The 22,554-nt window shown below is 43.5% G+C and overlaps 1 protein-coding gene across 1 annotated transcript in view; it reads right to left on the reverse strand.

Moving 5' to 3' along the window:
* LOC121558689 (sacsin-like) overlaps positions 1-18,219 on the reverse strand; it is a 31,779-nt gene extending 13,560 nt beyond the window's left edge. The window contains exons 1-9 of the mRNA XM_041872098.2: positions 18,100-18,219; positions 17,736-17,854; positions 13,764-13,914; positions 10,035-10,125; positions 9,809-9,894; positions 7,601-7,712; positions 5,647-5,793; positions 4,021-5,503; positions 3,792-3,883 (exon numbers count right to left, since the gene is read on the reverse strand). Of these exons, the coding sequence (XP_041728032.1) occupies positions 3,792-3,883; positions 4,021-5,503; positions 5,647-5,793; positions 7,601-7,712; positions 9,809-9,894; positions 10,035-10,125; positions 13,764-13,914; positions 17,736-17,758 (2,185 nt within the window). The 5' untranslated portion in view covers positions 17,759-17,854; positions 18,100-18,219. The remainder of the gene's footprint in view (positions 1-3,791; positions 3,884-4,020; positions 5,504-5,646; positions 5,794-7,600; positions 7,713-9,808; positions 9,895-10,034; positions 10,126-13,763; positions 13,915-17,735; positions 17,855-18,099) is intronic.
* Positions 18,220-22,554: the final 4,335 nt, after the last annotated feature.

Consider the following 22,554-nt stretch of genomic DNA (forward strand, 5'->3'; position numbering starts at 1 on the left):
GCACAGATCTGGGGAAGGGTATCAAAACATTTCTGCAGCATTGAAGGTCCCCAAGAACACAGTGGCCTCCATCATTCTTAAATGAAAGAAGTTTGGAACCACCAAGACTCTTCCTAGATCTGGCCGCCCGGCCAAACTGAGCAATTGGGGGAGAAGGGCCTTGGTCAGGGAGGTGACCAGGAACCCAATGGTCACTCTGAAAGAGCTCCAGAGTTCCTCTGTGGAGATGGGAGAACCTTCCAGAAGGACAACCATCTCTGCAGCACTCCACCAATCAGGCCTTTATGGTAGAGTGGCCAGACAGAAGCCACTCCTCAATAAAAGGCACATGACAGCCCGCTTGGAGTTTGCCAAAAGGCACGTAAAGACTCTCAGACCATGAGAAACAAGATTCTCTGGTCTGATGAAACCAAGATTGAACTCTTTGGCCTGAATGCCAAGCGTCATGTCTGGAGGAAACCTGGCACCATCCCTACGGTCATGCTGTTGGGATTTTTTTCAGCGGCAGGGACTGGGAGACTAGTCAGGATCGAGGGAAAGATGAACGGAGCAAAGTACAGAGAGATCCTTGATGAAAACCTACTCCAGAGCGCTCAGGACCTCAGACTGGGATGAACGTTCACCTTCCAACAGGACAACGACCCTAAGCACACAGCCAAGACAACGCAGGAGTGGCTTCGGGACAAATCTCTGAATGTCCTTGAGTGGCCCAGACAGAGCCCGGACTTGAACCCAATCGAACATCTCTGGAAAGACCTGAAAATAGCTGTGCAGCGACTCTCCCCATCCAACCTGACAGAGCTTGAGAGGATCTGCAGAGAAGAATGGGAGAAACTCCCCAAATATAGATGTGCCAAGCTCGTCATACCCAAGAAGACTCAAGCCTGTAATCGCTGCCAACGGTGCTTCAACAAATTACTGAGTAAAGGGTCTGAATACTTTTGTAAATGTGATATTTCCGTTTTATTATATTTTATACATTTGCAAAAAAAATAAAAAAACTGTTCTAATATTTCAGTTTATCTTTAAAAATTAGTTTTTGCTTTGTCATTATGTGTTATTGTGTGTAGATTGATGAGGGGAAAAACAATTTAATACATTTTAGAATAAGGCTGTAACGTAACAAAATGTGGAAAAAGTCAAGGGGTCTGAATACTTTCCGAATGCACTGTATATAGAAGCCCAATGTTTAATTTAACAATGTTTGTCCTGCAGGCATTCTAGGTGATTTATTAGCTTTACTACATAGCCCCAGGTTCATTCCCATCAACACCACCTGTATCACCACCCATACACAAAAATGTATGCACGCATGACTGTAAGTCGCTTTGGATAAAAGCGTCTGCTAAATGGCATATTTATTTATTTATTTATTATCAACAAGAGATATTTGCATTTTGGGTCTGCAATGTAGTAGGGATCGACAGGACATTAGAAAATCATGTTAAATAAAATATGATCATTTGCATCAAGACCATATGGGATCAATTAGGCAAACTACAACCATTTCATTACAAAGATTTCTAGTTAATAGAGTTTGATTAACTGCAACACTAAAAAAATCCAAAGCACAGCAAAACATAAACACTACATTAAACTTACCATGCACAGCATGGCAAGCATAACACACACTTAATAAGCTAATATTTAGTAGACTCACAATGTCACATCACAATTCTATCAAATTCTGCAATGAGTTCTAACTAAATGACTGATACACATAAAGATTGTGCGAATTTCTGCAATGAGCAAAGACAAAGTGCGTTCCAGTGACGTTAGAATTAACACTGCCAGAGAGACACACTTTTCTGGGAACTCGCATAGCTAAACCAATACAAACACAATATGGGCACTATGAAATGTGACGTTTTTCAAATTAGATGGAAGAGAACATAATATTTCAAATGCTCCCACTTCCACAAAGGTATTCTATTCAGTCTTTATCAATGTTGAGGCAATGTTAGCTACTGTTCACATTAAATATATGATACAGATTAGATTAGAGTTTGCATAGTGCCCATTAAAAGAAGTGTATTGGTTTGGGTCAATGTCAAAAATGATTCCGGGACACAACACCACATGTCAAAGTACCTACCTGAACACCCCCAAAGAAATTGTTGCACTGCAATTACATTTAAAGTACATGTCTTAGACATTTAGGTTATCACGCTGAAAACTATTTCAATTTAAATATAACTACATCCCGTGATTCCCACAAATCTAATTATGTCATTATAGTTGTATAAATTTTATTTTAAAATGTAACTGTAATGGAGTTTACTTTGATATACTAGTTTGCATTGATAGCAGAGGATACAATCAATCTGCCAAGAGACTGTGATGATGAGGTGGTGATTCTGAGGATGAGCCCCTAGAGTCCTATTGGGTGGGGTGGGCCTTCAGGCTGCAACAGCAGGATACAGAGTTGCAGCAGCAGGATACAAAGCTGCAGCAGCAGGATACAGAGTTGCAGCAGCAGGATACAGAGTTGCAGCAGCAGGATACAGAGCTGCAGCAGCAGGATACAGAGCTGCAGTAGCATGATACAGAGCTGCAGTAGCAGACAGTCAATGCCTGCAACAGCCACTGTAGGGCAGCGATCATATAACACCGCTGAGGTAGGGGAATTCTAGTGTCTCTGGCTGAGGATCATACAGATGTCGTTCTGCATGGCTATCTGTGAAGGGTCTATTGTGTGAGACAAACTTCTATGTGACCCACTTAATTAAGTGTAATGGGGATAATTCAATCTCTGATGCATGCAGCAGCTCCCAAAGTGGTGTCCTAGCTATGAGGTGGCAATAACAGACCAGCAGAGAGCCAGAGAGGTGTCAGGAAAATGACTTAGGCTTTGAGTAAAGTAGAAAGTTAGAACTGTGTCAACTCGTAAAACTAAAAAGATAAATCTGAAAAATAATAAAATAATATATTATCAATATTATTCAGGTTTGTAGTCTTTTTCTGAAAGGCAATATTCCAAATGAATCCACAACGCTTATTTACAGAAATGCAATGGATACAGTTAGAGCAGCATATTATTGCCTTACCCCTTCATATTAGCTACCCCTGGCAGTCAGAATGATGGCATGCTCTCTGCCCAGGCTAGACCTTTCAACAGTTTCACAGACAACTAGCTCAACATGAAGAATCCTTCAATGCCATATTATGTCCAGATTATACACACTGTGAAAACGATGTTTGATTCACACATAGTGAAATAAAGTATCTGATCTGATTTGTTATGTGGCGGTCAGGATGTGGACACGTTGTTTTCTCTGGACCGTGCAGCAAAGGGCTTTAATGGACACTTCTGTTAATTCAGCATATTCCCCCTGACTGGCTCCTGGCCCTTTTGGCAAACTCCAGGTTGGGTATGGGAGCGAGCATGTCCAGGATCTGATAGCAGTGAGTGGAATGTGAGGCACCAAACCGACTCCCCCATCTGCCAGCTCACACACACACTCAGCAGTCATCAATTATCTATCAGCAGTGCACCAGGTGTAATGTCCCACGGAGGCAGCAGGGGAATGGGGTGACCAGGAGTTACTACTACCTGGCTACAAACCTTACACATCCTTCACAGTCACATCCTTCGAGTTTATGAACTAGGCAGTGAAGGCAGTGAAGCTGCCTTGTAACGCTTTGAATCTACTGTATGTTGAGCTACAGTTTAGAGTGCATGTCTTCTAGATTCATCGATCTTATTTCCTATAAATAATGTTGGTATCCAAATCTAATATTAGGATATAAAAATAAAAGGAACTTCATGTAACATGTGAGTTGGGGTTTACCTCTGCTTTTGGCTGCATCCTTCAGGCTGCTCATAACTAATGGTTTAATGCCCTCCAGTATGAATCGTCCCTCCAGTCCAGGGTAAAGAGACCTTAACACAAAACAAACAGAGAGTACACACTATGATATCTTAGCTCACAGGCTGCAATCCAGCATATCGTTGACAGTCAACAATACTTACATTCAAATATGTGGCATAGAGAAAGTCTCAGGACTTTAATTCTTTACCTGGGGTACTCCTCCGAAGCAATGTAAACTGCATCCTTATCACTGACAGAGGAGGAGAACGCTGAAAATGTCTCATCTTGCAAAGGCAGCAGCTCTAGTCCAATTAGGTCGCTGTAACCATTGTCACTGAGGACAAACTCCAGCAGAAGCAGCTTCTCCTGAGAGGACCCTTTGTGTTTGGTCTTCCTGATCACCTGTCGCACCAGGTGAGGGGTCACCTTCTTCACAGAGGCAGGCCTAGTCACGTACATGTTCAGGACAGCATCCACAGCGGCAGGCACTCTGGCCACCTGCATCCCTGAGCTTTGAAGGTAGCTGATCACCGTCTCTGTGATGTCCACGTCTGTGTCCAGCTCCGAAAACACAGCCTCATCCACCTGGATCCAGCTGTTAGTGAGAGAGTAGATGACCTGCTGCTGTAGCAAGTCATGAAACAGAGGCTCCAGTATGGGCTTCCAGCGAGGCTTGATCCGGTTTGGGTCTGGCCAGGCCCTGTATGTATCTCTGGGGGAGAGGGGGAAGTCTTCATCCTTCTTGGTCAGGATCCTCTTGATGGCCTCCATGATGAGGGTGAAGTAGGCCCTGGGGATGACGGTGACGATGAGGAGCTCGTTCCAGAGCGCTGCAGGGTCCCTCCACTGGTCCACCTCCCGCCATTTGATGCTCCTGCGATTGTCTGTGAGGCCGAAGAAGCCACTGACGTGGACCGGTAGCCCCGTCAGGCTCTCCTCTCCAGGGGGGAGAGGCAGGAAGCAAAAGGCTCGCCCCAAGAAACCAGACGTGGCGCCCTTGTCCTCGTCAATGCGGGTGAGAGGCAGGGCGATGCCGATGGTGGGGATGAACTTCAGGTCATCTGCCAGCGAGTCCAAGTCACTGCACAAGCCCCGGCCCCCCACTCCATTACACACCAGCCAGGTGGTCCTCTGGGTCTCCTTGGCTGTCTCGTCCTGGGTCTCGATGTTGACCTGGTAGGTGGCGCACGTGACAGTACCGCTGGGCACTCCGTTGCTGTAGCTGTCTGTGGCCAGGCCCAGGGTCTTTAGAGAGTTAGGACGCTCTAGCTTGTCTTCTGGGTTTTCTCCTGCTGTCACCTGGAAAAGCTTGCGTTCTGTACCGTCTGACTCACGCACATGCAGGGAGACCTTCTGAACGCTCTTGAGGAAGAGAAGAACTGTGTCAGCGTCGGCTTTGAAAGACTCAAAGAGCTCTAGCACCTTCTCTTTGTTGTAGATGTTGGCGCTCAGCTGGGAGGGTTTAATGCGGAGGGGGAAGCGGAACAGAGTTCCAGAGAAGCTGCCGTCCTTGATAGTTTTACCGGAGTTTCCAAATAAGCCAATGTAGGGTGCAAACTGGTCAGTGAGCTCTGCGATCTCCTTCATGTCTGTCTTCAGGTTCCAACACTGCCCAGACTCATTGGCACCAAACAGCGTCTGGTGAGGGTCCAGCATGCCGATTTGTTCTCCACTGAATATACTGGGGACATCTGAAACATTCAAACAAGATTTTATTTATTTATTTATTAAATGTAACTTACAAAACGTGCAGATTGAAAGATATATGAAACATAATACAGATTAATCACCTTACTCATATGCAGGTAAAATAATATTTCAATAAAAGCCTCACCTGTTATGTGGTACACAGAGTTGAACCCAATACCAAATCGTCCAACTTTCAAAGGATCCTCTCTCTTTCTGCTCCTTGCTATCTCCTGAATTCCATTCCAATCTTCAGTCGTGAACACTGCATCATTGTACACATACAAGGCCATTCCTAGAACCAAAACAAGAAATAAGTTAATCCAAATAAAATCATCATCTTGATGACAGTTTTCAGATGTTTGCTGCTGCTATGGTAAAACCAACAAAACAGCACAATACAGTGGGGAGAACAAGTATTTGATACACTGCCGATTTTGCAGGTTTTCCTACTTACAAAGCATGTAGAGGTCTATAATTTTTTATCATAGGTACACTTCAACTGTGAGAGACGGAATCTAAAACAAAAATCTAGAACATCACATTGTATGATTTTTAAGTAATTAATTTGCATTTTATTGCATGACATAAGTATTTGATCACCTACCAACCAGTAAGAATTCCGGCTCTCACAGACCTGTTAGTTTTTCTTTAAGAAGCCCTCCTGTTCTCCACTCATTACCTGTATTAACTGCACCTGTTTGAACTCGTTACCTGTTTAAAAGACACCTGTCCACACACTCAATCAAACAGACTCCAACCTCTCCTCAATGGCTAAGACCAGAGAGCTGTGTAAGGACATCAGGGATAAAATTGTAGACCTGCACAAGGCTGGGATGGGCTACAGGACAATAGGCAAGCAGCTTGGTGAGAAGGCAACAACTGTTGGCGCAATTATTCGAAAATGGAAGAAGTTCAAGATGACGGTCAATCACCCTCGGTCTGGGGCTCCATGCAAGATCTCACCTCGTGGGGCATCAATGATCATGAGGAAGGTGAGGGATCAGGCCATAACTACACGGCAGGACCTGGTCAATGACCTGAAGAGAGCTGGGACCACAGTCTCAAAGAAAACCATTAGTAACACACTACGCCGTCATGGATTAAAATCCTGCAACGCACGCAAGGTCCCCCTGCTCAAGCCAGCGCATGTCCAGGCCCGTCTGAAGTTTGCCAATGACCATCTGGATGATCCAGAGGAGGAATGGGAGAAGGTCATGTGGTCTGATGAGACAAAAATAGAGCTTTTTGGTCTAAACTCCACTCGCCGTGTTTGGAGGAAGAAGAAGGATGAGTACAACCCCAAGAACATCATCCCAACCGTGAAACATGGAGGTGGAAACATCATTCTTTGGGGATGCTTTTCTGCAAAGGGGACAGGACGACTGCACCGCATTGCGGGGAGGATGGATGGGGCCATGTATCGCGAGATCTTGGCCAACAACCTCCTTCCCTCAGTAAGAGCATTGAAGATGGGTCGTGGCTGGGCCTTCCAGCATGACAACGACCCGAAACACACAGCCAGGGCAACTAAGGAGTGGCTCCGTAAGAAGCATCTCAAGGTCCTGGAGTGGCCTAGCCAGTCTCCAGACCTGAACCCAATAGAAAATCTTTGGAGGGAGCTGAAAATCCATATTGCCCAGCGACAGCCCCGAAACCTGAAGGATCTGGAGAAGGTCTGTATGGAGGAGTGGGCCAAAATCCCTGCTGCAGTGTGTGCAAACCTGGTCAAGACCTACAGGAAACGTATGATCTCTGTAATTGCAAACAAAGGTTTCTGTACCAAATATTAAGTTATGCTTTTCTGATGTATCAAATACTTCTGTCATGCCATAAAATGCAAATTAATTACTTAAAAATCATACAATGTGATTTTCTGGATTTTTGTTTTAGATTCCGTCTCTCACAGTTGAAGTGTACCTATGATAAAAATTACAGACCTCTGCATGCTTTGTAAGTAGGAAAACCTGCAAAATCGCCAGTGTATCAAATACTTGTTCTCCCCACTGTATCTCACTACTCTGAGACTTTTTATTACTGAAAACAAAAATGTCCCTATATCTGGTCAACTGAATCATCTGTGAGAATGAATAAAAACCTACCTTGATACTGAGCCATGTCATGTGACCAAAGTGACTCCACTCCATACTCTGTCTCATCGAACATAAACTTAACCTCTGTGGCTCCAGCATCCTCAGCATTCTGTATCAGCTCCTGCACAGAAAAACAGTGAGCTCATTTTAAACAACTTAAAGGTTCAGGGCCCAGCCAGAGCCCGGACTTGAACCCGATCTAACATCTCTGGAGAGACCTGAAAATAGCTGTGCAGCGACACTCTCCATCCAACCTGACAGACCTTGAGAGGATCTGCAGAGAAGAATGGGAGAAACTCCCCAAATATAGGTGTGCCAAGCATGTAGCGTCACCCGAAAAGAGGCTGTAATCGCTGCCAAAGGTGCTTCAACAAAGTACTGAGTAAAGGGTCTGAATACTTATGTAAATGTAATATTTCTGTTTTTTATTTTTAATACATTTCCAACAATTTCTAAAAACCAGTTTTTGATTTATCATTATGGGGTATTGTGTGTAGATTGATGAGGGGGAAAAAAACTATTGAATCCATTTCAGAATAAGTACATAACGTAACAAAATGTGGGAAAAGTCAAGGGGTCTGAATACTTTCCGAATGCACTGTAATTGGTCTAGCCTATACTCCAAAATTAAACAAATTAGAGTAATTGCCTTTGAGTGTGGACTGTATTATTATGCATACTGGATGTACTGGTTACCTTATGCTCCACTCCAACATTTCTATCCATGAGTCTGGGAGAGAACGTATAGCCCTAGGCGATGCTGTTGGTTCATTGATTGTGCAGGGCGGCTTACAGTTAGCCTACAATTAGTGAATTTGTATTTCATTTTGAATAGCCTAGTAATAGGGATTTAAAAAAATATATTTTAATGATTAATTGGGTGACACATTACCTTTAGCTATACATAATATCTCACCACTATGCATTTCCATCTCCTCCTCTCTCTCCTTTATTTATTTTTCGAGAGGGTTGTCAACAGTTTAGTGAAATATTAATATTAAGTTAAGCACTGGGTAGCTGCAGGAACAAGGTTGAAGAGCCCATGGCATAAAGAGTTTGGGTGAAATATCACCTGTCGGGCAGCGAGAGCATGCTCCTCAAACAGTGGTTGATGCGTGGAGTGAAATAAGTGTTCTTATATTTATTTTTCAGCTGCTCATATTAAGCACAGCTCCGCTATAAAACCGAAGTAACCTACAAAACGGACCAGCGGGAAAGCGCTTGGCCTCCATTCGCTATTCGAGTGCACACAGATGACATGTATTTTTTCCCCCTGTCCCTGCCCATTTGATAATGGGCCATTCTAAATCGAAACAAACTTTCCATATTAGTAAAGATTCAATTGAGAATAGTCTGATGTGAAAATATGATCACTTGATGAGAGAACAGCTGTGCAGCCTGAGGCAAGGAACAGAGCGCAAGCTTTTGTTGCTACTTTCTCAAATCATCAATAGCCTATAGTAGCACCATGCAGCCCGTATATGTTTTGATTTCTAAGACATTCTAAGGTTTGTATCATTCACAACTAAAGTTGCCAAATAACTCTAAATCTAGCATATATGACCTGTTTCAAATGATCACTTTTATGCTCAATATAGCCACTTCATATGCGAACTCACTCTGGAATGGTAAAAATACCTTTTCTATTTTATTCAGCTAAGTTCAATTATATTCTTCTTACTATAAAATCATCTAAAATAAAATAATGGCACGGGACTTATAAGCATATCTTTTCAGCTAAATGAACAAGCCTACAGCCTATGGCATGGAGCATAGCCAGATAACATAGGCCTACAGTAGGCCAACTCATATTCTGTTCTTCTGAAATACATTTTCTTCATATCATAATGTTTATTTAGACCTGACAAAAATTAATAATGGATTTATTGTGATTGTGTATATTCAATTGATTTATTAGACTTTTTAAAAAGTAGATGTTCAAAAGGCAGTGTGTGTTTATGTTAATTAACGGTCAATTACCATGAGACAGGCAGACTTTTGCATGACAATAACCGGTGGACAAAATGTCATGACCCCCACAGCCCTATCCAAACCCAATGTGTGTTCCTCTCAAGAGTATAATCACGTTTGCCTGGATGTAATACTATTAGGCATGGTTGTTCATCATCACCATCAATGAGTCCATGTGTTGGGCTACTATGGACTCTTACAGGGTACAGTATGTTAAAGTCAGACACCATTAATACATGTCCTTACTTTCAAAATTTGTCCACCTTCAGGATACCTTCTTAGAATATCTTTCAAAAACTCGACCAATGGTGGTGTCGTCTGTCCAAACCTCCCTGTAAAAATAGCAGTGAAATAGAAGGGCATGTAAGACATATACTACGCATGAAGAACTAAACTAAAGGATTATGAACACCTATGTGAGAAGTAAGAATGGATTCATCACATAACTATTTCCAGTTATCTATTATCTTACCTCCCCCTTTCAGGCCACTTCCCTCCAGTGTCATGCATACTTCAGGGCTTCCCGTGGGCACCAGGGTCCCAATCTGCACTTTGTCATAAAGCTTAAGTAGGGGGAGACAGAACACACCATGAGTACTATACAATATGCTTGTCCTTAAGCTTTAGTAACTGCACTGGAACTATAATGAACGTCTTGTATACAAAATATTAATGCTTCAAACGATGAAACAACCTGACAAATATCTTCAATTGCACATCAGATCACATTTATTTATTTATACACTGCCATAATGGCAGCCTATGATCATAATGTAAGACAATTACATTTAATAACGTTCACAGCATCATAAAGAACATTCGACTGTCAACCAGGCTAAATCTTGGGGTGGCGTTATTGCACACGTGTCAGTGTGATACACAATCACCCTCTGCACCTAACAGGATCGATACTGAGCAGAGCAGGCTGGACGTGCACCAATGGGCAGGCAGGCTTACAGGAAGTCCGTTATCTCTCGCTCTCCAAGGTGAAAACCCTCATCTGCAGCGTCACTCGCTTTGCTCAGCACTTCTGGCACATGAACAAGCAGTCCTGCACGACGAGCCCTGCTCTGCAAACCAAACCTCTCATCACAGAGGCTGTCTGGCTACTCACATACTGTAACTGACTGACTAATACTAATTGTCACTTTTTCTTGCTGGCCATGGTTTGTACAATATTGTGTTACTGATATGTAAACAATTTGTCTAATAGTTGCTGATCATTTGCAATCACAAAAACTCAACAACTAAATTCAACACAGGTCAGGTACTAGGCCAGGCCTAAATGAACTTTTCATTCAACCTTGTGAGTGAGAGTTCATTAAGGTTGTTGGTCTTAACCTGCCAGTGAATATCCCTTTGTTGAGCCAATGAGATGTGTATAATAATAGCACAAAATATAAGGTGTAAAAGGTTGACAGAGAGGGCAGAGAGGGCAGGGCTTTCAATCTGATTGAAGCAGGCATGAATCGTAGTATATGCTGACTGACCATAATAGGCCTACTAATACGATACTGGTAGTGGTGCAATGTCCAACTTCTGAGCTTGAAAATCTTCAAAGCCCCTAATTCTCCAAAGAACTGGAATCATTCATTGCTAATCGTCTGGGTAAGCATTTCAACTTTCAGCTGTAACAAATCTGGCTCTCTACTCCTTTCCCTGATGAAGATGTTTTCAGTTTACATTCAAAGTTTTTTGTCCCTTCAGATGGTTAGCAAACCATCTTAGTTCATGCTTTTCAGAGAATCAGCTGACCCTCAAAGGCACACTGAAGAATATGTTAGGGGAGTATGGAGACTAAGACTAAACTTGTTACTGCCTTTAAGTGTCCCCCAAAGCAAGACATTCCCATGCGAAGTATGGACGCTAGGACAGAGCCAACCCTTCAGATAGATAGCTGCGTTCACAATCAAATCAAATAAACTAGATCTCAACTTGCATGAAAGTCAGTCAGACACCCTTCTCAACTCTGTTGGACTGGGCAGAGGGAGGGCTCCCTGTGGGTATAGAGTACCAAAGTATGAGTCATAATACCCATAAAACCTAGCGGTCAAACAAGGAAATGGTTCCAATTGTTTTTCCACCATTCATTTTTCCCATAGGGGATTTTAGAAACACTTAAAATAAGGGCTGTGTTTCGTGTAGGCTTACCCTGGCGTGACGTTTTGATAACCGTGTAAATCTCTCTAGGACAAGGTAACTTTCATCACTATATTTGCCTGCATTTAGCCCCCCAAAATAAAATGCTAATTAGCTGCTAATGTGGCTATCATAAAGAAGTACAAACGCCATGATGATCTGGACGAGACTGCCGAATCGAGGCAAAGGTAAGAATCTCTGGATTAACTATGTAATGTTAGCTAAATTTAGTAATGAATAAATTGGCAACATTTCTTTCAATTGTCTTGTGCAAGTTTTAAATTGACACAAAAGCTGTTAGCAAAGGTGTCAGCTAGAGATGACGTACAGGAGCCTGCAGGGATTTGTAGTCTTGCATGATGTCTACTTTGATTAGATTTTATGGGTATTATGACACCTCCACTGTGGGGCTCTATTGCAGCTGATATAGGATAGTTTGTAGGCGTGGCCTGTGGCTAATTTCTGAGGGTGACATCAGAGGGGCTGACAGCAGGGATCCACCTGTTCCTTTGCATCAGTCAGTAAACGCTCAGCAGAACAGTGGGTCCTGCAATCATGTTAATCATGGCACATAACAACCCAACATAGAATACAATGCTGCTAGGCTGTATACATGTACCTAATACAGATAATGTAAGCGTTGATCAAAGATATGAATAGCTACAAAATGTAATGCATAACATGATAAGAGCCTAAGTGACAAAGCAAGTTGTCTGCACAGTCATGCTTCCTATCATATGAGCCAGGCCCACAGGAGGGGTTTCCATGAAAGAGAGAATGGGATCTAAAACTCTATCCCATACTCCACATAGCCACCAAGACCCGAGCATGGTGATCAATCTGTAGCAGCAAACACTCAGTTGTCTAATCCCAAACCTTAATCCTGAGCTGTGGTGGTCTCATGGAGTGTAAATATCTGCCCTTAGCAATAGGCCTATCATACTTTCTGTAGGACTTTAAACAAACTAGTTGCCTAGCTTAGCAATAAGTGAGACCTGTCAGCAAGCATCACTGATAATGTATGTGAATGTACATATCTGAATAAATTAGTTAGCCTAAATGTCATATTAGAGAATAAATCACAGGCTACATCACATAGAGCCTACTTTTGCAAGACATGAAAAGGAACTGTGTCTGTAATCATAGGCACTCTTGATCACGATGACTGGAATTCTATCAAGAGATGAAAACCAAAGGGCCTTGAGACTATTGAATCAATACACTGTCCTATCAGACTGGTAATAAACTAAAAATAATGTAGTCCTCTCAATGATGACATTGTTAATGGTGAAGATTACGTCATTGTAATGCTGTTGTGGCAATGGAAAGCCATTAAATACTTTGGACAGTTATCAGTTGGGAAAAATATTCATAAAGGAAATACATCATGTCATTCCCTCAGCCACTGTAGTAAGGAGAAATTTGGCCAAGTCAATGCACAGGATGTGCGGTAATGAAGATGGTATTAACATGTTCCAATATTGAATTAACAATGCAGAAGGACATGTGTTGGAAAGAGACAGGCTTGACTACACAAAGAAATCGACACTAAAAACAAACCTGGATGTGATGAGTTCTAATCCTTCCCTAGCAACACAATGGGTATTTACTCAGCAGCACTTGCTGCGATACAATCCCTAAATCCCTACATTTTTGGATGTTGTTGTTGTTGTTATTATGTAGTCAAACAATGATGCCAATGTTGCTTACTAGTAGAAGACATATTTTCTGACAATGTAACCAGCACTGAGGTAGCCTATGTTGACACTGTCAGGATGGAGCACTTTCACTTAGTCTATTAAAGACCTTTTCAATACATCACAAAACAATAAACAATGGAGAAGTATGAGAAGTATGAGTATGAGACGAGATTAAACAATAGTGTCACACACAGGATGTATGCACAGACAAGTGATGGTCTCTTATCAATTAATCTTACCATTGTTCTCTCATGCCAAGCATGTCATCTACTGTAGTCAAACTATGCCTCGCTACACTTGACAATTTTCTGTAATTTCAGCAATGAAAATAGCTACAATTTGTAAAATTACTTTTTACCTACCACTTTCCCATTGTGAACCAGCTGCTGCTCGATGACAGGCAGGTCGGTTTCTTCATAGATAAGTTGCTTGACGTCCCTGACAGCTGCAGAATGAGGGACCTGGTAGGCTTTCTGGCCAATATATTCATGACGGACTGTCACCCATGGCAACCTAGAAAATGCAAAAAAATCGCACTGTGAATCATAGATGGCATGGCATTCTTCATTTGGTAGTTCACAGGCATAGAGCAACGTCAAGCTAACATGATGATGTTCAGGGAGTATATTTTTCTGGCAGTGCACTGATTTCATCACAAACTGAAATGTGTGTATAATTGTAAGTACATGTTTACTTGGTCATCCTGAGTTCATGAGACCAGATAGCTCTTCTATTGATATGTAAAGGACACAGAATACTGGTAGCACTTAAACATAGGGAACAATGGGGTCAGCAAGGCTTGCTTGCAGTTTGTAATGATTAAATATGTATAACCTAAGTCACATCCATCTGTTATCTAACATTTCAATATTGCTTGTGTTTCAGCTGTTTTCTCCTCTGCATGTGAGAAATAATGTCAGAAAAAAGAACATCAATCCCAAACGGTTTCAAGATGGTGATAGTGCAAATATCAGCACTTTCCCGAAAGAGAATAGCTAGATCCTGACATCAAATCAAATCAAATCAAATTGTATTGGTCACATGCGCCGAATACAACAGGTGCAGACATTACAGTGAAATGCTTACTTACAGCCCTTAACCAACAGTGCATGTATTTTAAACAAAAAAAGTAAAAATAAAACAACAACAAAAAAAAGTGTTGAGAAAAAAAAGAGCAGAAGTAAAATAAAGTGACAGTAGGGAGGCTATATATACAGGGGGGTACTGTTGCAGAGTCAATGTGCGGGGGCACCGGCTAGTTGAGGTAGTTGAGGTAATATGTACATGTGGGTAGAGTTAAAGTGACTATGCATAAATACTTAACAGAGTAGCAGCAGCGTAAAAAGGATGGGGTGGGGGGGGCAGTGCAATAAGTCCGGGTAGCCATGATTAGCTGTTCAGGAGTCTTATGGCTTGGGGGTAGAAGCTGTTGAGAAGTCTTTTGGACCTAGACTTGGCACTCCGGTACCGCTTGCCATGCGGTAGCAGAGAGAACAGTCTATGACTAGGGTGGCTGGAGTCTTTGACAATTTTGAGGGCCTTCCTCTGACACCGCCTGGTATAGAGGTCCTGGATGGCAGGAAGCTTTGCCCCAGTGATGTACTGGGCCGTACGCACTACCCTCTGTATTGCCTTGCGGTCGGAGGCCAAGCAGTTGCCATACCAGGCGGTGATGCAACCAGTCAGGATGCTCTCGAGGTGCAGCTGTAGAATTTTTGAGGATCTGAGGACCCATGCCAAATATTTTTAGTCTCCTGAGGGGGAATAGGCTTTGTCGTGCCCTCTTCACAACTGTCTTGGTGTGTTTGGACCATGATAGTTTGTTGGTGATGTGGACACCAAGGAACTTGAAGCTCTCAACCTGTTCCACTACAGCCCCGTCGATGAGAATGGGGGCGTGCTCAGTCCTCTTTTTTTTCCTGTAGTCCACAATCATCTCCTTTGTCTTGGTCACGTTGAGGGAGAGGTTGTTGTCCTGGCACCACACGGCCAGATCTCTGACCTCCTCCCTATAGGCTGTCTCATCGTTGTCGGTGATCAGGCCTACCACTGTTGTGTCGTCGGCAAACTTAATGATGGTGTTGGAGTCGTGCCTGGCCATGCAGTCATGGGTGAACAGAGAGTACAGGAGGGGACTGAGCACGCACCCCTGAGGGGCCCCCGTGTTGAGGATCAGTGTGGCAGATGTGTTGTTACCTACCCTTACCACCTGGGGGCGGCCCGTCAGGAAGTCCAGGATCCAGTTGCAGAGGGAGGTGTTTAGTCCCAGGATCCTTAGCTTAGTGATGAGCTTAGAGGGCACTATGGTGTTGAATGCTGAGCTGTAGTCAATGAATAGCATTCTCACGTAGGTGTTCCTCTTGTCCAGGTGGGAAAGGGCAGTGTGGAGTGCAATAGAGATTGCATCATCTGTGGATCTGTTGGGGCGGTATGCAAATTGGAGTGGGTCTAGGGTTTCTGGGATAATGCTGTTGATGTGAGCCATGACCAGCCTTTCAAAGCACTTCATGGCTACAGACGTCAGTGCTACGGGTCGGTAGTCATTTAGGCAGGTTATCTTAGAGTCCTTGGGCACGGGGACTATGGTGGTCTGCTTGAAACATGTTGGTATTACAGACTCAGTCAGGGACATGTTGAAAATGTCAGTGAAGACACTTGCCAGTTGGTCAGCACATGCTCGGAGTACACGTCCTGGTAATCCGTCTGGCCCTGCGGCCTTGTGAATGTTGACCTGCTTAAAAGTCTTACTCACATCGGCTACGGAGAGCGTGATCACATAGTCATCCGGAACAGCTGGTGCTCTCATGCATGCTTCAGTGTTGCTTGCCTCGAAGCGAGCATAGAAGTGGTTTAGCCTCGTCTGGTAGGCTTGTGTCACTGGGCAGCTCGCGGCTGTGCTTCCCTTTGTAGTCTGTAATAGTTTTCAAGCCCTGCCACATCCGACGAGCGTCAGAGCCAGTGTAGTACGATTCAATCTTAGACCTGTATTGACTCTTTGCCTGTTTGATGGTTCGTCGGAGGTCATAGCGGGATTTCTTATAAGCGTCCGGGTTAGAGTCCCGTTCCTTGAAAGCGGCAGCTCTACCCTTTAGCTCAGTGCGGATGTTTCCTGTAATCCATGGCTTCTGGTTGGGGTATGTACGTACGGTCACTGTGGGGACGACATCATCGATGCACTTATTGATGAAGCCAGTGACTGATGTGGTGTACTCCTCAATGCTGTCTGAAGAATCCCGGAACATGTTCCAGTCTGTGCTAGCAAAACAGTCCTGTAGCTTAGCATCTGCGTCATCTGACCACTTTTTTATTAACCGAGTCACTGGTGCTTCCAGCTTTAGTTTTTGCTTATAAGCAGGAATCAGGAGGATAGAGTTATGGTCAGATTTGCCAAATGGAGGGCGAGGGAGAGCTTTGTATGCGTCTCTGTGTGTGGAGTAAAGGTGGTCTAGAGTTTTTTCCCCTCTGGTTGCTCATTTAACATGCTGGTAGAAATTAGGTAAAACGGATTTAAATTTCCCTGCATTAAAGTCCCCGGCCACTAGGAGCGCTGCATCTGGATGAGCGTTTTCCTGTTGATTAATGGCCTTGTACAACTCATTCAGTGCAATCTTAATGCCAGCATTGGTTTGTGGTGGTAAATAGACAGCTATGAAAATATAGATGAAAACTCTCTTGGTAAATAGTGTGGTCTACAGCTTATCATAAGATACTCTACCTCAGGCGAGCAAAACCTCGAGACTTCCTTAGTATTTGGTTTTGTGCACCAGCTGTTGTTTACAAATATACACAGACCGCCACCCCTTGTCTTACCAGAGTCAGCCGTTCTGTCCTGCCGATCAACATCTAGTGTAGTCATAACACTGTTTATAACACTATTTAGGCTCTGTCTGAGTCATTAAATACAGAGATCTGTATGCATATATTTACTTATGCAACAAATATTGATTGTGCAGGCAGCGATAAAGGGTAATAGCTTTGCCTATTCTGCAAACCATTTGACTCAAGCTGCCATCTCTGCAATGTCTATAGCTCTACAAAAAATGGGTGGGGCATTCAACAGGGGGATGGAGGAAACACAACATGTTCTAGACAAAGGTTCACTATAATGGCAATGCGTCTTCTATAGCCGCTTCAGAAATTACATTAGGCCTATAATTTACAGTCGTATGTGACATCTCACACCTCGGTATCAAGACAGGTAGAGAGAATAATGGTGAGTTAACAACTCAACATAGTTTAACAGCAGTTGACAGCAAGTTTGATTGGGGATCTTGATAAATGAGCTACTTCAGCCTCCAGGTTTAAATATGAAATGTGTAAAAAATAGAACTTACCATGGGTCTCGACAGTTTGCCATCACTTCGAAGCCGTTTTCGTGCTATGTTTTCGTGTGCACATTCATTGGACTTCTATTTTATGCACTGAGCGCTGGGAAACTCCATCCGGGAAAAGACTGTCGCACAAACAAACAGGACCGTTATTTTCTCACAATACACCTCACAACCTCTATCCATATATCTGCTGTAGGTTTATTGTTAATAATTTACATTCCATGGGTTAAGGACAGTTAGCCAATGTTGCGGTTGTAAGAAGCTTTATTTAGCCATTCCCCCTCAATGGGTCCGCCGCTAAGGCTACAATGTACAATGTATCACTGCGGTGCTCACTTATCCGCTAATCAGTAAACCGGCTACTCACTTTTGTCCCGCCAAGACATTTGTTTCATGATCTTGTAATCCAGTTGAATCTTTTCCATACAATCTGCGTTTCTGAAAATGATCGATATGAAAGTCGTGAGCGAAAAAAAGTGTTACTTCCTAAACGGTAATTCCTTCAAAGGCGCTGTTTCTAATCATGTATTATCAGTGCATGTGATAACTGCGGCTGTTGCCCGTTGGCTGGACTGATGGTTGGAAGCTACTGAACTCTGGTAGTTGTAGTCACGACAGTAATAAGCTTAGAAACACATTGAAGTCCCTCTCAAATTGCGTCCATCTAGCTACTTTCTCATATAAACCAATATTATTATGGGGTGCAAAATAAGCCATGGTTATAATAGTAATATTTTGCAGGTGATGCATTAAGTTATATGTTACACTTTCTATATATGCAGTAAATCAATTTCACATACAGTTTCTCATCTATTTTATAGGCCTGTCTTTAGAATGAAGTAGTTGCATAGTTGTCAATATAAAGTAATAATCTCTGAAAATGTTTTGATAACATTTTAGGATTTTGGTGCAGTGCAATTGGCACCAGTATCCAACGCAACGTAGGAGAATAACATCATCCAACCTTTAGTCAAGGACTTTCAGCACTTTAAAACCACTCATCTGCACTCGTTTACATTATGCATGTCAAAAACCCTTTTCGCAAGATATGATCTATGAAAGACTGACACTGTTGTATGCAACAAACATAGGGCAGACACACATTGTTAGGCCTATTTGGCTACCCTACTCATAAATAAACAAGAACATATTTATGATGCGGGGAAAGAACAGCATGACCCAGTTCGCTATTTTCAGAATATGTTTGATGCCGCTGTAGCCTATAACAACAGGGATACTTACATCGCAGCAAGATTCCACCAGAAGCATCACTCTCACGCATTGTGCGACATCTGCCCTATCCTCTCCACCCTCTCACATGCGCATGTCGCTGCTTGACAGTCTCTAAAAAGGGAGTCCTGACCTGGGATGATCACACGAATGTATTGGCCTATCCAGTATCCACTTTCCAACAGAAATATTCAGAGAAACTGTAAATGTGATAAAGAATCCTATATCGAATGGTCTTGTCCAAACATCTCTGAACAAGTTCAATACTGCAGCACTCCCGTACGCATTTCTTAAAGCTACAGTATGAACGGGTGACCCGACCGCACACCACATCAAAATCAAATCACCTTTTATTTGTCACATGCTTCGTAAATAACAGATGTAGACCAACAGTGAAATGCTTAGGCTACTTATCTATGTACATATAGTAGGGGTAAAGTGACTAGGCAACATGATATATAATTGACAGTAGAAGCAGCATACAGTGCATTCGGAAAGTATTCAGAACCATTGACTTTTTCCACATTTTGTTACGTTACAGCCTTATTCTAAAATGGATAAAAATTGTTTTCCCCCCCTCATCAATCTACACACAATACCCCATAATGACAAAGCAAAAACAGATTTTTTTTACAAATGTTGGCAAATGTATTAAAAATAAAAAACGGAAATATAACATTTACATAAGTATTCAGACACTTTACTCAGTACTTTGTTGAAGCACCTTTGGCAGCGATTACAGGAGTCTCCATTGGGTATGACACTACAAGCTTGGCACACCTTATTTTTGGGGAGTTTCTCCCATTCTTCTCTGCAGATCCTCTCAAGCTCTGTCAGGTTGGATGGGGAGTGTCGCTGCACAGCTATTTTCAGGTCTCTCCAGAGATGTTCGATCGGGTTCAAGTCCGGGGTCTGGCTGGGCCACTCAAGGACATTCAGAGACTTGTCCCGATGCCACTCCTGTATTGTTTTGGCTGTGTGCTTAGGGTCGTTGTCCTGTTGGAAGGTGAACCTTCGCCCCAGTCTGAGGTCCTGAGCGCTCTGGAGCAGGTTTCCATCAAGAATCTCTCTGTACAAAGAGTTCCATCTTGGTTTCATCAGACCAGAAAATCTTGTTTCTCATGGTCTGAGAGTCCTTTAGGTGCCTGTTGGCAAACTCCAAGCGGGCTGTCATGTGCCTTTTACTGAGGAGTGGCTTCCGTCTGGCCACTCTACCATTTTGGTGGAGTGCTGCAGAGATGGTTGTCCTTCTGGAAAATTCTCCCATCTCCACAGTGGATCTCTGGAGCTCTGTCAGAGTGACCGTCGGGTTCTTGGCCCCTCCCTGACCAAGGCCCTTCTCCCCCGATTGCTCAGTTTGGCTGGGCGGCCAGCTCTAGCAAGAGTCTTGGTGGTTCCAAACTTCTCCATTTAAGAATGATGGAGGCCACTGTGTTCTTAGGGACCTTCAATGCTGCAGAAATGTTTTGGTACCCTTCCCCAGATCTGTGCCTCGACACAATCCTGTCTCTGAGCTCTACTGACAATTCAAATGAAATCAAATAACATATATTTTTATTTGTCACATGCGCCGAATACAACAGGTGTAGACCTTACCATGAAATGCTTACTTACAAGCCCTTAACCAACAATGCAGTTCAAGAAATAGAGTCAATGTAAATAATTGTCACGTTGTCAGTGTATGCGGTTGACTGAAGTCAGGCGCAGGACACAGAACTCAATGAAAAAACGTATCTTTACTAATACACGTAAAGAAACAAAAAGCCTCCACGCAGGGAGGAATAAACCCGCTCACCAACGACATCAGCGAACAAACAACAAACACGCACAGAACACAATGGGAGCCACCGGGTTAAATAGGGGCGGAGTAATACAAGATGGGCAACAGGTGTGAAACAATCTGACACAACAGGTAGAACATAGAAACATATAACATAGATCGGCAGCAGCTAGTACTCCGGTGACGACGAACAACGAAACCTGCCCGAGCAAGGAGGAGGGTCAGCCTCGGCAGAATCCGTGACAATAATCCAGGTGGCCATTTGATTAATTGTTCAGCAATCTTATGGTTTGGGGGTAGAAGCTGTTAAGGAGCCTTTTGAACCTAGACTTGGCGCTCCGGTACCGCTTGCCGTGCGGTAGCAGATTGAACAGTCTCTGACTTGGGTGACTGGAGTCTTTGACTCTTTTTTTGGCCTTCCTCTGACACTGCCTAGTATATAGGTCCTGGATGTCAGGAAGCTTGGCCCCAGTGATGTACTGGGCTGTACGCACTACCCTCTGTAGCGCCTTACGGTCGGATGCCGAGCAGTTGCCATACCAGGCGGTGATGCAACAGGTCAGGATGCTCTCGATGGTGCAGCTGTATAACTTTTTAAGGATCTGGGGACCCATTCCAAATCTTTTCAGTCTCCTGAGGGGGAAAAGGCATTGTCGTGCCCTCTTCACAACTTTCTTGGTGTGTTTGGACCATGATAGTTTGTTGGTGATGTGGACACCAAGGAACTTGAAACTCTTGACCCACTCCACTACAGCCCCATCGATGTGAATGTGGGCGTGTTCGGCTTTCCTTTTCCTGTAGTCCACGATCATCTCCTTTGTCTTGCTCACGTTGAGGGAGAGGTTGTTGTCCTGGCACCACACAGGGAGTACAGGAGGGGACTAAGCACGCACCCCTGAGGGACCCCCGTGTTGAGGGTCAGCGTGGTGTAGGTGTTGTTGTCTACCCTCACCACATGGGGGCGGCACGTCAGGAACTCCAGGATCCAGTTGCAGAGGGAGGTGTTCAGTCCCAGGCTCCTGAGCTTGGTGATGAGCTTGGAGGGGACTTTGGTGTTGAATGCTGAGCTGTAGTCAATGAACAGCATTCTTACATAGGTATTCCTTTAGTCCAGGTGGGTGAGGGCAGTGTGGAATTCAAGAGAGATTGTGTCATCTGTGGATCTGTTGGGGCGGTATGCAAATTGGAGTCGGCCCAGGGTGTCTGGATGATGGTGTTGATATGAGCCAGCCTTTCAAAGCATTTCATGGCTATAGATGTGAGTGCTACGGGGTGATAGTCATTTAGGCAGGTTACCTTGGTGTCTTTGGGCACGGGGACTATGGTGGTCTGCTTGAAACCAGTTGGTATTACAGACTGGGTCAGGGATGGGTCGGAAATGTCAGTGAAGACACTTGGCAGCTGGTCAGGGCATGTTCTGAGTACGCTCGTCTGAGGTTGTACAGTGGGATTTCTTATAAGCGTCTTGAAAGCGGCAGCTTTTGCCTTTAGCTCAGTACGGATGTTGCCTGTAATCCATGGCTTCTGGTTGGAGTATGTAAGTATGGTCACTTTGGGACGACGTCATTTAATGCAATTATTAATGAAGCCGATGACTGATGTGGTAAACTCCTCAATGTTATCGGATGAATTCTGGATGAAGTGGGGGAAAAAAGTATTTAGTCAGCCACCAATTGTGCAAGTTCTCCCACTTAAAAAGATGAGAGAGGCCTGTAATTTCCATCATAGGTACACGTCAACTATGACAGACAAAATGAGAAAAGAAAATCCAGAAAATCACATTGTAGGATTTTTAATGAATTTATTTGCAAA

This window comes from Coregonus clupeaformis, chromosome 5, assembly GCF_020615455.1.
Source record: "Coregonus clupeaformis isolate EN_2021a chromosome 5, ASM2061545v1, whole genome shotgun sequence".
NCBI lineage: Eukaryota > Metazoa > Chordata > Actinopteri > Salmoniformes > Salmonidae > Coregonus > Coregonus clupeaformis.